The 19,076-nt window shown below is 37.1% G+C and overlaps 1 protein-coding gene across 1 annotated transcript in view; it reads left to right on the top strand.

Annotated features, from left to right (window-relative positions):
* The window catches only part of sl (small wing phospholipase C gamma 1), a 602,812-nt gene that overhangs the window by 477,678 nt on the left and 106,058 nt on the right, over positions 1-19,076 (top strand). The window contains exon 24 of the mRNA XM_090377657.1: positions 6,629-6,716. Within this exon, the coding sequence (XP_090233783.1) occupies positions 6,629-6,716 (88 nt within the window). The remainder of the gene's footprint in view (positions 1-6,628; positions 6,717-19,076) is intronic.

Raw genomic sequence — 19,076 nt, 5'->3', positions numbered from 1 at the left:
GACTCTTTTCTGTTGCATTTTTGCCCTGAATACAAAATGGTGTCTTATGAAGAATTGTGCCTAGTGCTGCTTTGCCCTGCATTTTTCTTATTTGCCCAAAACTTAACAGATTTTTTAAATTTCAGTAGATAAAATTCATATTAGTGTGTTGATTAAAGAAAGCACTTTTCTAAGTGCTTTCTTTGATTCAGCATTAAAGGGATCATTTGGGATCTAATTGACAGTGTACAATCAACTGAGGGTTAATAACATAACATGATTTTTTTTTATAATTTTAAGCTTTAGCTTTTAAGATTCAAGCTCATACACTCTGTAATTTCCATTCCTGTGATCACAACATACGGTCAAAAAGCATTGTCTGCTTCAGGATGGAAAATCGTTTTTCGCAATTTACATTTATCTTTTAGTTAATTTAAATTTTTTTTAAAATTTTAATTAATTTTTGAATTGTTTTTAATTGATTTTTTACTAATCATTTTGCATTAATCTTTTATTTGTTTTAATTTCTGGAGAGTATCGTACGGAAGTATTCTACATATCATAATGAGCACCATAGCTCTGTTATATAATATATAATATAGTGCAGATTCTAAATTAACAGCAAAACTTTTTAATTAAAGTAACTGATCTTCAGACAAGGTGTGTATTAATTTGAATTGAAAAACTATCAGGATGCTTAATATTCTTCGAATTATAGCCTAATGGTTTCTAATTACTATATCTGTCAATTCTTAATAAATAGCAAAGCCTCTTTAAGGTGAGTTATTTTAAAAAGACTTTGTTTGCTATTTGTTGAATTGGTAATTCAAAAAATGCAGTGCATAACATTATTTATTAATTAATTAGTAGAACACTGCAGTTGGAAACCAGAAACTTTAATAGCAAATTTGAATAAAACCAAAGATGATAAATGCAGAAATGAGAACTGGAGGACTACAATTATATTAGGAAATTGCAAAATAAGTATAAGAAGAATTAATTCACAGATTTCCTACAGCACCAGCTTTATTTTCAGAGCATAATTTTGACATAGTCACAATGTGCTACTCAGCTTACTTTCTATTATTCTTGAGAATGATGGAAGGAAAGAATCTTTTCAGACTCTTCTGAAGCTCTCTTGAGTTGGCTGTTTTTAGCCTGTGGTTTCTTATGTTTTGCCAACTAAGAAATACTGTTCAACGTTCAGCCCTAAATGGATGTTTGATGAATTAATGACGCTCGTGGCAAAGAAGAAAAATTGCATGGGATGCATATAAATTATTAGGTGACACAAAAGCCTGTGGCAGATATAAGCTAGTCTGTAATGAAGTCACAAAGGAGATTAGGCAGGCGAAGGCAGATTACAAGAAATCTTTGGCAAAGGATGCAAAGAAAAACAGGAAAGAGTTCTTTACTTATATAAACTCTAGAAGGAAGGGAATGAATCAGATTGGTCCACTTAACATAGATGGTTCGACTGTTGATGATCCTGCTCAAGTAGCTGATAAACTGAAGGAGTATTTTGCATCTATATTCACACATGAGGAGTTATGTAAGGTGGGCAATGCCAGAAAGTTTATCAAACTCTAACAGAGAACTAAGTGATTTTGTAATAACTGAGAGCAAAGTAGAGGAGAAATTATTGAAATTAAGCATAAAAAAAGGCACCTGAGGCAGATAGAATCTATCCAGTTATAATGAAGGAGGCAGCAAGGGAAGTAAGCAAACCTTTAGCTGTAATTATGAGAACTTCCTTAGAGTCAGGGAAGCTCCCCATGGACTGGAGATTCAAATGTATTCACAAAGGAGGATCAAAAGGTGACACATAATTATAGACTGTTAGTTTAACTTCTGTTCTGGGGAAAATAATGCAGTCACTGGTTAAAGAGGTGATACAAGATTACCTAGACAAGACACCAGTAATAGCTCAGATGCAGCATGGGTTTGTTAAGGGGAAGTCCTGTCTGACCAATTTGACTGGATACTATGATGTGGTCACAAAGGAACTGGATGCAAAAAATAATTTTGATATTGTGTACTTGGATTTCAGGAAAGCTTTTTATACTCTTGCACATGGAAGACTGCTGTACAAATTGGAGCGGTATGGCATTAAGGGCAAGTTACTGCAATGGACAAAGGGATGGTTGAGTGGGAAATGGCAGAGAATGGTAATAAATGGACACTGGTCTATGTGGACTAATGTTATAAGCCCATTGTTCTTTTGTGTATTTATCAATGATATCGATGAAGGTATATCAGGCTTAATGTCCAAGTTTGCAGATGATAAAAAGGTTGGCAGGGATGTTAATGACAGTAAAGACAGTATGCTACTGCAACAGGATCTAGAAAAGTTAGGCAGATGGGCTGAGAAGTGGCAACCGAAGTTTAACATTGACAAATGCAAAGTACTGCATATGGGTAGCAGTAACCCAAGAGAAATGTACCAACCGTGTGGTACTACACTCAGGGAGGTGGAGAATGAAAAAGACCTGGGGTAATTGTGCAGTCAGATATGAAGTGGTCAGGACCAGTGGCAGATTTCCGCACAGGCGCACGTCTGGGGCCTCTTAAATCGAGGGAGCTTCAAATCTCAGGTATCAAAAAAAAAAAAAAAATTGTTTCATTTTAAATTTTTACACTCATCTTTATTACTGTTACTGAATAAAACTATAATTTAATATGAGAAGTTAGTAAACTCTTATGCGAATATCCCCACATATTATACAAAGGGTACTAGGAAAGTTTTGCAATACAGCTTTGTTTATTTAATTTTTTCAAAGTAATTTCCTCTACATTCAATACACCTCTCCATCCTCCGAAACCAATCTTTAAACCAGTTCTGCCAAGTTTCACTAGGGAGTAAAGCACATTCGTTGTCCCAAGCCCGTAGAAGGTCCTCATCACTGGAAAACCGCCTCCCTTTTAGCTTCATTTTCACATGCGGGAACAGTGCAAAGTCGCAGGGAGCAAGGTCTGGCCTGTAGGGAGGGTGCTCGAGAAGTTTCAGTCCTGTCGTGGTCAAATATTCGGTGCAGGCTTTGGCGCGGTGAGCTGGAGCATTTTCGTGATGGAGGTACCAGGTGTCCATTCTTGACTTTGGCCGCAGGTTCTTCATAGATCCAATGACTTTAGGCAGGCATTGTTCAGTATACCACTTAGCTGTGACTGTCTTCTGCGTGTCCAAAACGACACGTTCCACAATTCCACTCGATTTGAAAAATACAGCTATCATTTTCTTCTTTACAGATCAGGATTTTCTGACAATTACGGGCGTGTCGTCATCATCAAAGACCCAAACTTTGTTTTGAGCCTTGGTCGGCAGATCGTAATAGTACAGCCAAGTCTCGTCACCTGTCATGATGTTGTTCACATACCGAGATTGTCCCTTGTCAAACTTTTTTTAACATCTCCCGGCACCAAGTCACACGTCGTGTCATCTGCTCTTCAGTCAGTTGATGCGGCACCCAGAGAGAACAAAGTTTCTTCACGTGCAAATGATCTTGCAGAATCGAACAAATTGCTGGTGCATTTAGGCCCAAAGTATCCTCTATCTGTTGGTAGGTCACTCGCCTGTTTTCGTCTAGCATTTTCCTCACAGCAGTAACGTTTTCCTCCGTAACTGACGTTTGTGGCCTTCCCGGCCTCTCAGAATCCTCCAGAGTGAAATTTCCCCTTTGGAATTCTCTATACCACCTGAATATCGTTGTACGATGTGGACAATCATCATCTAGTGCAAGAGTCATTTCTTCTAAGCACTGATCTATGGTTAAACCACGCACAAAATTATACCGCAAAACTGTCCTTATCTCATTTCGTGACCACGATGCCATCGCAAGCACTTTACACTCTCACTACTAATGAATAACTGAGCCCATCGACTTGGCGCGGCGGCTACTATGCACGTATGAACATGTCTCAACATGCAGCAACAAGCAGCTTCCTGTGATTCATTGTTGCGTCATATTGCAAAACTTTCCTAGTACCCTTTGTATGAAATATCTATGCAAACTAAGTGAATCTGAAGTAGAATACATATTATCATTAATGCTAGATTTTATATACTAATTTTATGTATTAATGTTAGATTTGGGAGGGATGGTAGTTGTGTCATTTTTTTCATTTAAATATTAGTTAAAATATGTATGAAAGAATTGCGCAACCAAAATGATTAAAACCGCAACACCAAATCTAGAGCGCATGCTATAGTAAAAACGTGCACGTAGAATGCACACTGTAGTGGTACCGAAAATATTTAGAGGGGGGCCTCAAAATTGAATTGTGCCTGGGGTCTCTCAAGTGCTAAATCCGTCACTGGTCAGGACACACCTTGAGTACTGCATACAAGTCTGGAGGCCTCATTTTAGGAAGGATGTAGAATTGCTAGGAGTACAGAGATTGGCAACAAGATTGGTGAGAGGAACAAAGGAGTGCACTTATGAAGAAAGGCTTAAGTTGTGCAAGCTGCAGCATCTGGAGACTACGCACCTGCAAGGTGATCTGATCGAGGTGTATAAGGCCTTGAATGGTTTGAGCAAGCTCGGTGCTTACAGGATACTTCCGCTTACTCAGATTAAGAACCTGAGGGGGCATAGATTCAAATTGAAGAACGACAGTTGTAGAATAGATCTGCGGAAGTTTGCCTTTAGCCAACGGGTAGTTGATTGCTGAAACAGACTTCCATCTGTTGTTTTGGAAGTTGATAGCTTAAATAAATTTAAGGCTGAACTATACAAACATTAGGAGTGACCGGATGGGTGAAATGGGAAGGTTTTTTATTTGGCTGATGCTGTATGAGTTTACTTTCTTGCGTATATGTATCAACTCATGCTAATGTTTCTGTATTCTACAAAGAAAAGTGGTGCGGATAGAAGAATAAGATCACTCAAACAAGTTAGTAGTTACTTGCTTTTGTTAAATTGTTTATGCTCAATCATTGCATGATTTTATTCAACCTTATTAACAGTAAGAAATTATCTCTGAATCAATTAAGTGCAACCCACCATTTCAATCTTTATGTGAATAATTAAAATACAGGCAACCTCCATATAACATGGTATTTTTACAACACGGTTTCGCTCTAACACAATTAATAAATTGCGGAAATCCTCACACAACATGGTACTTGTATAACACAGTTTTGCTCTAACATGGTTAGAGAATTTAGGTAAACCTCGCATAACAGGGTATTTTTGAGCTTTTGTGGGGGGGGGGGAAACCCGGCTATTATGCTGGATGTAATTTTTCAACATTTCCACTCTTTTTGAATCCCCGCTGTTGACTTGCTAGTCAAAAAAAAAAAAAAAAAATTTAGAAATCCCTGTATTTTATTGTTATGTGCTATTGAACTTGTGGGAAAATCTTGATTTCCAAGTTTTATTACTATTGGATAGCACACCAAGCCATCCAAAAGATTTAAGTCATCCAAACGTTGAAGTTAACTTCCTACCAGCACGTTGTACTAGGTTAATACAACTTCTTTCATTCAGCCATTAGGTCAAGGCATTATATCCACCTTTAAAACTCATTACATCAGAAAATCGTTATAGTGGATTTTGAAAAAATTTGATTCCAATCTATTGAAGTAATGGAGGCATGGAAACATTTCTCAGTTATGGACTGTATCAAAATCATCTTTATCACTGAAAGAAGTAAAAGGTCAACATTGAATGCGTGTGGAAAAATATATGGCCAGAGTCAGTTCATTCAGGAAACATGGTCGAACCGGCAGAAAATGGAATCGGTGTGATAGTAGAACTTGCTACGTCGGTAGAAGGGCAAGGTTTTGATGATATGACTACTGACGCCCTCATGGGTAGCACAGTTGATGAACGCCCTCCTCCCCACACCTGGTGAAAAAGACCTGAGTTTGAATCAAATCAGTGACAGGTGGAATTTTTATGGATCTTTTTCAAAACGCTGCTGATCAGGCTCTGGAGAGGGTAGCATGGGTTTTTCTCCCTGAAACTTAGGTTTTTCATCCAGAAAAACAGACAATCGACTTCAGGGCACACAATTTATAAACAATATACACAGTTACATGGCCTTAGTTCACCTATTTTCCTAAAAAAAATTTTAAAAAGATATAATTACTGAAGACAAGGATTACTGATAGAAAAAGAGGCTGGCGAAGCGGATTTGGTGGAAATGGCATCGGAGGTAAAACCAAATCAATTCAGAGGATGACAGTGTGGATGAAAATTCTAAACTTCCAAATTTTACACTAAAAAGATTTATCAAGCAGAAGCAAACCCGGATTACTGATTTTTTAAAGAGAGCAGAAGATACATGAAATCTAGAATGGTGTATTTTTGTTAATGAAATAGTGTATTTTTGCTAGCTATTGGAAAATAACCCCCCTCTTTCTACTTTTTCTTAGTCCTGTATAACACAGTTTCACACAACACAACATTTTATAGGAACCTAACTACTGTGTTATACGAGGGTTACCTGTAGTTATATTTCCTTATATTGTTTTAAGCAATTTTGTTTTTTGCACTTAATGGAGTTGGGAAATTTCTTGTTGTATAGCAAAAGAAACCTCCAAATTGATCTACATGATTTTCATGGGACAGTTAATTAATTTTCTACATTGCTTAACTTCACTGTATTTTATTGACATGATGTTTACCCTATTTTTATATGCTTTCAGAAATTGGGAATTTCAGTGAGATGTCCTCATTTCCCGAAACAAAAATTGAGAAGTGGATTAGTGTAACAAATTGTCATCATTTCCTTAAGTATCCTTGAATGTTCATTGTTATTTGTTTTAATTAATTTATTAATTTATTGTGTAATTATTTATATTTTTCAGATTTGTAAAACAAGTAAAACGAAATGCAAAATTTTGTTTTAATTTTTTCCCTGTAACCTTTATAATTTTAATCAATACTGTCTTAGCTACTGTTTGCCAAAGTGGTCAAATAGTGGCCATATCATCGTAACCAAAACTTTGTCTGCTGTCAAACTGAAACCCAGGCACCAAATCAGAATATACTCTATATATCCCAATAGTGTAAATTTTTTGTCTGGACTCTAACAAAAGTCCTTGTCAGAAAAATGTGACCAAGAGTATTACTCTGGCAAAGAAACCAAAAATAGAAGCAACATTGGGCTGAAGGGAGAGCACTTTGAGTTATAATTCAACTTATTGAATTTCGCCACTTGTCTATTAAACACTTGTCCACGATGTCTATTAAAAATAAGTCATCTATAAACAAATATATTCAAAAATATAGAAAGCTGTTTTGGTGCATATATGCTTATTCTTTCTGATACATTTCTACATTTACAGGAATTTTAGCTAAATTAAAAAAAAAAAAAAAACTGTATTATACTGTACTGAAAAATATAAACAAAGTTGTACACTTAAAATTAACTTTATTTAAAATAGTTAGAAAAATATAGTGCATACTCCCTGTTGATTCCCATTTGTATTGTAATAGCCTCACTTTAAGAGACTTTAATTTAATGGAATTTAGAAATGACAGACAGTACCTCTAGAACCAGCTTTTTTTTTTTTTTTTTTTTCATACAAGACACGGTAACAAATGCTTCAGTCTGATGGTAGTTACCATCAGTTAAAATATTTTCATGATACATTACAGTGCCAGGATTTTCCTTGCCATCACCTTACATCAGCCTTTCATACTCTGAATAAGCTTTCAGAGTATGAAATGTAAAAGTTTCCACTGCCACTATGTAACACAGCAAATTTTCAAGTTCTGCTACTCTACACAATACAATAAAATAAAATATTATATTTTGCTTTTCTATATATATCAGAATGCAGCACTTTTTGCATAATTCTAGTGGCCTTCAGTGACTATATAAATTTCTTTAGAGTTTGATGGACAGTTGGACTTAGCAGGTGAGCCTTTCCTTCATATAGTATGTTAAAGTGAAGTTTTACTGTATATTTATTTATTGAAGAGATATTTTCTGTTCCACTGTCAGTAACTCTACACAGTAGATCAATTGCCTTGCAAGGTTCCTGTCATGTGGGTATATTAATTCCTCCTCCTACATCTTTCATTTTCACCCTCATGTTCTTCTTGTATTTGCATCTAAGAAATTATCTCTGCACACAGCCCACCAATTTCAATACTGATCAACATTTACAAAATTGTCAAAAAGAACTGCTTCATTTATATTCCAAAGCAAAAATTGTCCATATTCCAGCTGCACTGGAACCTTTACTCCTTCTCACCTTCTGCAACAGAATATGTTATTGGAAATCCAACTAATTTGAAATAATTGTTTCAGATAGTTGGACATTTTTCCTGGAGAAACTGTGTTTTCATTACCAGTTTGCCATGCTTTGCTTTATAATCTTGTATTCTGCATTAGATTCTTCCAAGTGCAATGCAATCCTCTATATGCTCTGAATGCATTTTTATACATTTGCTTGCTATATTTTTCCTTAAAATTCTGAACATTTCAGTGATTCAAAGGCAAATGTTTTAATGTGATGTTTGGCAGGAATTTAAATGAAACAGCAGATAATATTGGAATAGTGTTGTTAGCTATATAATTACAGTATCAATAAACAAAACTTTTTGATATTTTACCTATTAAGATGCATTCTAGCTTCAGCAGCAATTTATAAAAAAATACTGCTAGCATCCAAGGCTTAATTTGCAACTGTTGCATAGGGAGAGTTTTTATTTTATCTTTATTTATTTTATTTTATTTTTTCTTCACAAGAGAAACATCATGGCCTCAAAGATTTTCAGTTATCAATTATTTATATGATAATTTATATATATATATAAATTATCAAAGTTTCCAGTTACTACAGTGCTACTTCATGTTGCCACACAACAAAATCAAAAGAAGCACATTCAGTTGTTATAGATGAACAGTGCACTGTTGAGTCAGTTTCGTGTGACATAAGCACTGCAAAAGCAAAAATAAGAGTAGGAGTGTGGCAGAGAAGAAAAATGCATGGGATGCATATAAATTATCAGGCGACACAGAAGTGTATGGCAGATATAAGCTAGTCTGTAATCAAGTCACAAAGGAGGTTAGGCAGGCAAAGGCAGATTACGAGAAATCTTTGGCAAAGGATGCTAAGAAAAACAGCAAGGAATTCTTTACTTATAAAAACTCTAAAAGGAAAGGGATGAATCTGATTGGTCCACTTGATATCGGTGGTTCGACTGTTCATGATCCTGCTCAGATAGCAAACAAACTGAATGAATATTTTGCATCTACATTCACACATGAGGAGTTAAGGTTTGAAAATGGCAGAAGGTTATCAAATTGTAGCAGTGTGCTTAATGATTTTGTAATAACTGAGAGCAAAATGGAGGAGAAATTGTTGGTTAAACATAAGAAAGGCACCTGGGGTGGATGTGATCTATCCAGTTATTTTAAAGGAACCGTCAAAGGAAATAAGCAAACCCTTAGCCATAATTATGAGAGCATCCTTGGACTCAGGGGAGGTCCCCATGGACTGGACATGTGCAAATGTATCCCATATTCAAAAAGGGGGATCGAAGGGTGACACGAGTAATTATAGACCAGTTAGTTTAACTTCTGTTCCGGGTAAAATAATGGAATCATTGGTTAAAGATGCATTGCGGGATCATCTAGACAAGACTGCAGCAATAATTCAGACACAGCTTGGATTTGTTAAGGGAAAGTCTTGTCTGACAAATTTGATAGGATATTATGATGTGGTTACAAAGGAACTGGATGCAAAAAATAATTTTGATATCATATACTTGGATTTCAGGAAAGATTTTGACACTGTTGCAAATGGAAGACTACTGTACAAACTGGAGCAGAATGGTATTAAGGGTAAGTTGCTACAATGGATAAAAGGATGGTTGAATGGGAGAAGACAGAGGGTGGTAATCAATGGGTGCTGCTCTTCGTGGACCAATGTTATTAGTGGAGTCCCACAGGGTTCGGTGTTGGGTCCACTGTTGTTTTGTATATTTATCAATGATATTGATGAAAGTATATCAGGCTTCGTGTCGAAGTTTGCAGATGATACAAAGGTTGGCAGGGTTGTTAATGACAGTAATGGCAGTGTGCTACTGCAACAGGATCTAGAAAATTTGGGCAGATGGGCTGAGAAGTGTCAACTGAAGGTTAACATTGACCAATGGAAAGTACTGCATATGGATAGAAGTAACCCCAGAGTAATGTACCAATTGTGTGGTACTACACTTAAGATGGTAGAAAATGAAAAAGATCTGGGAGTAATTGTGCAGTCAGATACAAAGTTTTCTGAGCAATGCAGACAGGCTGCCAAGGCAGGTCATGGAGTTTTGTCAATGATATATAGGAATTTTGCTAGCAGGGAAAAGGAGGTGATTGTCCCTCTGTATAAGGCAATGGTCAAGTCACGCCTTGAGATGTAGATTTGCTTGAACGTGTACAGAGAAGGGCAACAAGATTGGTGAGGTAAATGAAGGGATCCTCTTACCAAGATAGACTCATGTTCTGCAAATTGTAGTGGCTGGAGACTAGGCACCTGCGAGGTGATCTGATTGAGTGTATAAGGCATTGAATGGGTTCAGAATGTTGAATTCTGGTGGAATTTTTCCACTTGTTCAGACTACGAACCTAAGGGGGGCATAAATTCAAATTGAGGAAAGACAGATGTAGAGTAGATGTGCGGAAATTTGCCTTTAGCTAGCGGGTGGTTAATTGCTGGAACAAACTTCCATCTGTCGTTGTGGAAGTTGATAAGGTTAAATAAATTTCAGGAGGAACTGAACAAACATTTAGAGGGAATTGTTTTGTATATATATATATATATATTTTTTTTTTTTTCTGGTTGATGCTGCGTACACTTGCTTTCTTGCATCACATGCCACTACTACAAAAAATTAAGTTAAATGATCTTTACTATAATTACATGAAATGGTGCTGTTTTATCAGGTAAACTCTTGTAAAAACCCATGTCGTCAACATTGAATACCTTGCTAGGGCTGTAAGCCTTCAGAATTGCTAATAAAAATCTGTACCGCTCATCTAAACTTTCTTCTGTCAAATTTTTTGAAAAATACTTGCTTCAAATCCTTAAAAAGTTGTTCATTCTTATCATGAATAAGTACCCAGCTTAAAGGAATTTTCTTTTCTTGGCACTGGAAAACCATTTGAACATACATTGGACCATATATATGAATAACCTACACTTTTCATTAGTTCCATAGCCAGATGGGCAGGAGCAGCAGTGCGTAGCACACGCTTCTTAATTAGACCGGAGTACAAGCCAGTGACCACCAAATATGAGGTATGCGGAAAGGTCAGGGAATGACCACCGTATATCCCTGGAGCAATATGGCCTTAGTTGCTAATGCTCCTAAAAAAAAAAAAGTTCCTTCTTGCTAAGAAATTGTGTGTTTTGCCTGCTTTAAATTGCATCCTTAGTTGCTATATGAGAGCATATTTGGAGAAATCGCAAATTCACAAGCATTTATAGACTTCTTGTCACCTTGTTACTAATCCTGAACGACCAATTTTATTTGCTGCTAACAGTATTTTTAGTTTTATCTTTGGGTGCCATTCTAAACAGCACTGAACTTTGCTGAAGTGTGCATATATCTACTCTGAAACTGAAGCCACAATGTGCTAAATAGAAAACATGCCAGCAGTACTCATTGCAACAATTCACATGATAAAAACATGACTTTCTTTTGTATATATGTACAGTACTGTAACTGGGATCTTGCATAACACTCAGAAATTGCCAAAACAATTCATTTTAAATTAGTCATACTTAAACTTTTATGTTCTTCCTTGAAAAATAACTAAACTAGCATAAATGCTGCAGTTTGGTTCTTATTTTCTTGTTAATCTTAACAAGAAAATATTTTTTAAGATTTATATTTAATTATAAATATCAGTAAAAGAAAAGAAAAAAAAATGTTATTATTCAAACTTCTAGAAATAATCTCAGAGCATTTTCAGCTGTCACATCTGTATCAGAACACTGCATGCTTATATCTGAACAGTCTTGAAGCTGACTGATGTGCAAAGCTGTAGTTTCATCTTTTGTCTCTGAAATGTCTAATTTAACTAGCAATAATTTTCAAAGTTCTGTTTGTCTGGGCAAAAAGAGATGGATCTGGCTCACAGGCCATATGTTTAGCACCTCTGTTTTCAACAGCAAGAAAGAGTGCACTCTATATATTTTTAAAAATTGCTACTCCTAACCTTTGTGGTACATTGTACTTGTTGTTTCAGTTCAGTTTATTCAGAGATGCTTATTCAAATATACAGGAATACCTTGAACAGCGTGGGTTTCGCTATAGCGCGGTTTACAGATTGAAAAAAAAATGAACTGCATTACGCACCAATAGCAATAATTTTCAAAGTTCTGTTTGTCTGGGCAAAAAGAGATGGATCTGGCTCACAGGCCATATGTTTAGCACCTCTGTTTTCAACAGCAAGAAAGAGTGCACTCTATATATTTTTAAAAATTGCTACTCCTAACCTTTGTGGTACATTGTACTTGTTGTTTCAGTTCAGTTTATTCAGAGATGCTTATTCAAATATACAGGAATACCTTGAACAGCGTGGGTTTCGCTATAGCGCGGTTTACAGATTGAAAAAAAAATGAACTGCATTACGCACCAATACATTTGATATGTATGTATGTATGTAATATAATGCCAGCACATAGGCCAATGCGTTGTGGATTCAAGGCCATTCTGACTGTTGTTGAAACTCCCATACAGACTCTGCTAGCATTCATACATTAGTAGAGACTAGATTCCAGGCGGTGAGGTCGTTGATTGTGCGTAAGCTGTACAAATATTTTTCGCTGTGTATTTTTATTAAAGATTATTTTTTAAAAACATTACACCTTTATACGCAAAAAAGGTGTTGAAAGAAGAAATGTAATGGCACTGAGTGTTCTAAATCCAAATATCAAACGAGGTATGAAATTAAAGCAGGTGTTGCAAAATGACATTCGATGTTAAAGAGATATATGCAGATTAAAAGAAGAAAAAAATTGTGCAAACTAAGCTGATCAGTTATTTTTCAAAATAAAAATACAGTACATACTTCACTTATATTCTTTTGGTATGTACATACTGCAATAAAAATTATTTCTACTGTACTTACTAGTATTTTTATCATTTTAGTTTCTTTTTTTGCAAGAACTTCGTGTTCATCAAGTTATAGTAAACAAACACCTATATATTTTTGCAACTCGACCCATATAATCAAATTGTTGGAACGCATTACATTAAAATACATACTAATAATACCTCGATCAGCACGGTTTCGCATAGTGCAGTATTTTTTTGGCACAAATTAACTGCGCTATGCAGGGTATTCCTGTATTATGTTTTCATTGTTATCAAAAATGACTAACCTTGCAGCATTAGCACAACTGATTGTAGCAGTAATGACAGTCACTGGTCTGGATTACACCAAATATTTATTTATGAAATGTTTTCTAAATCCCATTTGTTTTATGCCAGTGCTATTTTATACCAATACCTTTTATTAAGAGATTGCAACTTATCAAATGGAATTTTTTGTTTTTGATTTAAAAAAAATAATAAATTATATAACAATTTAACATAAAATAAAGAGTACCATTTCTGTAGCAGTAGTGACAACCATCTGGTGAGAAACATATTTATTTATATTACACTGAAACCAAAAATAGCAGCACAGGGCAGAAGGCAAAAATAGTAACATACACTGCAGAATGTGGTTTTTGGACCATTTGCATGTAGAATTCCAAGTAGCAGTAACAAGTCATTTCAAAATAAACCCAAGTAAGATTGTATGTATGTAGTTAAGAAGGCAATGAGAGAGAGCAATAGCTACTAATATTGAACCACTGATTAGCACACAGCTATTTCATTGAGGAGTCATTCAAACCAGGTACCACCACTGCCAGGTTGAAAGGCATAGTTTACAATAGAGCACCTCTTGTAGGACAAAACTGAACAAATTCTGGGTAATAATTTTATAACTATTAAAAATTCAGTACAACCCAGTTATACTTCATAACTGGGTAAAAATATTGTAGAGAAGGGTAAAAATATTGTAGAGAAGGGTAAAAATATTGTAGCAGAAACTCTCCAAGATAATTTAGAAAATCGAAATACAAGGATAATAAAATAATAATCAATTAAATTTTGAATGCCAATTAAATAGAAATTTAATGCCATCCCCTCTGACGGGCACCAAGTCCAAATTTATGTGAAATATCACCAACAAAGATGTAAACCAACTACAGTAAAATAAAGCAAAAAACCAAGAATAGACTGACCATTACACCCCATCTCAACAGAGGACTACAAGACCAATAATAGTCAGAGAATCGCTGCATTTCAATCACTAGACAAATTGCCACAAAGGCGATTCAGCCGAAAGATCAGTCAGCCATCTAATTCCAGATCGCACCACCAATGCAGAGGACTTGAATAGCGGTGGTCCTGATGCAGCGAAAATTAAAAATAGGACAGGTACAAGGACTCCAATGCAAAGCCACACCACTGACAAAAAGTAATCTTAACCAGAATATATAGACGAATAATAAACTATAGATGTCGATCTGGAGATCAGATGGCAGACTGATCTATCAGTCAACTCTCCTTTGCGGCGATTCCCTGACCATTATTGGCCTCGTGGTCCTTTGTTGAGATGAGGCATGATGGTCAGTCTATTTTTGGTTTATTTTTGCTTTAGTTTATTGTAGTTGGCTGACATCTCTGTCAGTGATATTTCGCATAAATTTGGACTTGGTGCCCATCAGAGGGAGTGCCATTAAACTCTATTTAATAGGCAATTCAAAATTTAATTATTTTTATTATTCTTGCATTTAGATTTTCTAAATTATCTTGGAGAGTTTCTGCTTCAATATTTTTACCTTTCTCTTCCCTCCCTGTTGGTTTTGGTTTGATCGTTATGTTTAATTTTGACTATTTTCACTCTTCTGTCTTGCCATGCTGCTGGCATTATTTTTATTTAATTATCATTCTAATTTTTTATATTTCAAGCATCATGTAGAGGAATTTGCGTTTTGCTGCCTCTGATGGTGCTTTAGCTTTTTATTTTTTATTATGAAAGATTCAATTTTTAACCGTTTCAAACATTATTCAAATATATATATACAGGGTGATTCACTACCAGTGCGACAAACTTGCAGAAGATGTAGGGGGCACAAAGAATTGGAATTGGAATAACATAGCATTGCAGGGTCCGAAATGCCTTCATCATGCGGTAGAGGACGTTGAGTGGGAGGTAGCGTGAACAGCGATCCCGATGGAAGTCAGCATTTGCGAACTGTTTCTGTTGAAGAAACCAAGTAGCAAAAGTCCTCCGGAGTGGATAATCCGCAGGCTCCAATGATTGGACGCGTTGCAGATGGTATGAACTCATTTGGTTTGTTGACAGTATCCTCCATACAGTGGATTGGGAAATACCCAATCGTTGTCTGGCATCCTCGTCGTTCACTCTCGATTCATGGTACCTCTCGTGAAACAACCAGTCTCACGTAGCCTGTGCATACTTGCGAAAATCGTATGATGAGGAGCACGCCTTTGCTGGAAACGTTCCTGGTACAAGCGGCGAGCGGCATGCCCGTTACAGTCCGCAGCTCCATACGTGAGGTGCATGTCGGCCAGTTCAACGTTTGAATACTCGTCCATCCTACTGCCTTGGGAACCGGTTCACAAATGCTGACTTCCAGCGGGATCGCTGTTCACGCGACCTCCCGTTCAACGTCCTCTACCGCATGACGAAGGCATTTCGGCTGCAATGCTATGTGATTCCGATTCGTCTTTGTGCCCCCTACACCTCCTGCAAGTTTGTCGCACTGGTAGTGAATCACCCTGTATGTGTGTGTATATATATACATACACAGTGGGGCCTTGACTTACGATGACATCGACATCTGATATTCTCAGGTACCGATGATTTTCTGATATAGCTGGAACGATACACAGGGAAGTGTATCGTTCAGGTGGAAATTTTCAGATTCGTGGCACACGGAACATCACTCGTATGATTGTTCTCAACCAATTAGCATCTTTTTTTATTGTTCAACCAGTGGTAGTGCTGTGCCCTTTGAAGACTTTAAAGCCAGTAGAGGCTGGTTTGAACACTTCAAAAAAAAAAAAGGGGGCGAATGTCAAAATTGTTGAATGGCATGGGGAGGCATCCAGTACTGATATAAAAAAAAAAAAAAAAAACAGCTGAGACCTTTAAAATTGAATTCCGAGAGTTTGTTAATCAGTAGGATTATCTTACTCACCAGGTTTTTAACATTGACAAAACCAGCCTCTTCTGGAAGTGAATGCACAGGAGAACATACATCACTGAAAATGAGGCTAGTTTCCTTGGGAATAAGCCTATGAAAGATAGGCTCTCTCACCTGTTGGGTGCCAATGCCTCTTGGATTTTATGCTGAAGCCTTTGGTTGTGTATCACTCTAATACCCCCAGAGTATTTAAACCACAAAAGGTTGACAAAGGCATGTTGGGAGCATTTTGGCACAGTAACAAGAAAACCTGGGTTACGGGATATGTCTTCAATGAATGGGAGCTTGAAGTTTTCTGGCCTTCGGTGAAGAGTTATCCTGAGAAAAATAAGCTTCCTGTGAAGGCACTGCTCCTGCTGGGTAGTGGGCCAGGCTATGATCCTAACATTGTTCAATCTCTTGAGGCACAATTTGACTTTGTTCAAGTCAAATTTTTGCCACCCAACACCACTCCCCCTTTTCAACCAATGGACCAGCAAGTGATTGTAAACATCAAGGAAACCTACATCACAAAAATGTTCACAAGTTGCTTTGCACAGACCTCTGGTGAAAATGCTGTCACCCTCAAAGATTTTTGGAGGTCGAAGTTCAACATACTGGATTGTGTGAGGCTGATTGTAAGTTCTTGTAATGATGTTTCCATCAGGTGCTTAAATTCAGCCTTGAAAAACATCTGGCCTTTAATTATCCATAATGTTGACGGATTTGAAGATGATGGTGCTTTGACAAATGATATTGTCACTCTTGAAAAATCAATGGGTCCGGAAGTTGGTGAAGAGGATGTGGAGGGCATTATTGATGCTCATGGGCGTGAGCTAACAAGAGAGGAGCTACAAGAGTTCGAGAAAATTGTGGAGAGTGACACTGGAGTGGAAGTGGAAGAAAAAGACACCCAAAAAGTGTCAGTGAAGAGTTGAAGGCCATCATTTCTTGTTTTTGAGTGTTTAAGAGAAGTGATAAAAACACCAACATTGTAAATACTGAACTCATGATATGCAAAATGGAGGAGGAAGTCATTTCTTACTTCAGAAAGCTACAGAAAAGTCATAAAAAACAGTCCACTTTGGACAGTTTCTTTACCAGTAGCACCAAAAGACTGAAAAGACACCTGACGCTTCATATAGAGTCCCACCACCACTACGCCACCATTGATTTCATCAGCTCTGCACTTCAAGTCGAAGTAAATAATAATTTATTGTTTGTTTTTTTTATTTTAAGGTATTTTTTTAACATGTAAGAAATACCTATTTTATGTGTTGTTGAGGAACGAATTATAGGAAATCAATGTATTATTGGTTTCAACTTATAATATTTTCAACATACAATGGGTTATGTGGAACGAATTACCATCGGACGTTGGGGCCCCACTGTATATATATGGTTGACCACTGTTTTGTGGATCCCCAGGGGTCTGCGAACCCCAGTTTGGGAAACGCTGTTATAGATAGTTTCCAGTTTCAATTTGTGACTATCTTTATCTTTGCTTTCTTCCCACGTTTATATGGGATTGGCATTTCAATCCTTAATTCTTTTTCTCCCTCCTCCTTCCCATGTTTATATGGGGTCGGCATTTCAATCTTTAATTCTTTTCCTCCGTTCCTCTCTATTCTGGGCTTTCTCCCCTTTCTCCCTCCTCCATCCTCTCTCTTTTAAAATCTCTGCCACCTTGTCCTTCCATCTCAGCTTAGGTCTTCCCCTCTTCCTCTTACCTATCACCTCCAACTTTTCACACCTCTTCCCCACTTCTTCGTTCCACATGTCCAAGCCACCTCAACCTAGATTCCTGCATTTTTTTATGCAGAGGCTCCACCTTAACTGTACCTCTGATGTAGTCATTTCTTATCCTGTCCTTCTTCGTCACACCACACATCCGTCTTAGCATCCTCATCTCCGCCACTTCCATCTTCTGCTGGGCCCTTGTAATTGCCCATGTCTCAGCACTGAACATCAATGCGGGTCTAACCACAGTTTTATACACTCTTCCCTTCATTCTACAATTTACTTTCTTATAACACCACACCCCACTCATCTTTCTCCAGTTCAACCATCCACATTGCACTCTATGCTGTATTTCTGCACTCAATCCTCCATCCCTCTCAACGTTCGATCCCAGATACTTAAATTTCGAAACTGATGGTAGCTTTTCATCCTGCAGTTTTATAGAACTCATCTTCTCCAATCAATACCATATATTCTGTCTTTGTTCTACTTATCCTCGTGCCTCTCTCTTCCAACACTTTCCTCCATTCCTCCAATTCCTTGGGATGGTTTGCACAGTACGATATCATCTGCGAACAGCATACTCCATGGTGCTCAATTCTTCACGTCTCTCACCAACACATCCATTACCAGATCAAACAGATATGGGCTGAGAGCCAATCCCTGGTGCAGTACAACTTCTACAGAGAACCCCTCAGTCATACCTACACTACTCCTAACCTGAGTCACCGCTCCCTTGTACATTTCCTTCACAAGCCTTACATAATTTTCTAGTGCACTCTTCTCCCTCATGCATCTCCATACCTCTTGTCTGGGCACTCTATCATATGTTTTTTCCAGGTTTATGAACACCATATACAACTCTACTTGCATCTCCCTGTATATTTCCATCACCTGCCTTAAAACAAAGACCGCATATGTTGTTCCTCTTCCCGGCATGAAACCAAACTGTTCCTCTCCTATTTCTGTCTCCTGCCTTCTCCTTCCTTCCACAATTCTTTCCCAGATCTTCATCGAATGAGACATTAACTTTATTCCCCCTGTAGTTCCTACATTCCTGCACATCACCCTTTCCTTTATAGATTGGCAAAAGTATACTTTCCCTTCGCTCATTGGGTATCCTCTCCTGCTGCCA

The sequence above is a fragment of the Mastigoproctus giganteus genome, chromosome 7, assembly GCF_048544385.1.
Source record: "Mastigoproctus giganteus isolate SK-2022 chromosome 7, ASM4854438v1, whole genome shotgun sequence".
NCBI classification, from domain to species: Eukaryota; Metazoa; Arthropoda; class Arachnida; order Uropygi; family Thelyphonidae; genus Mastigoproctus; species Mastigoproctus giganteus.
The sequence above is the reverse complement of the archived record's forward strand: the minus strand, read 5'-3'. Positions and strand labels throughout refer to the sequence as shown.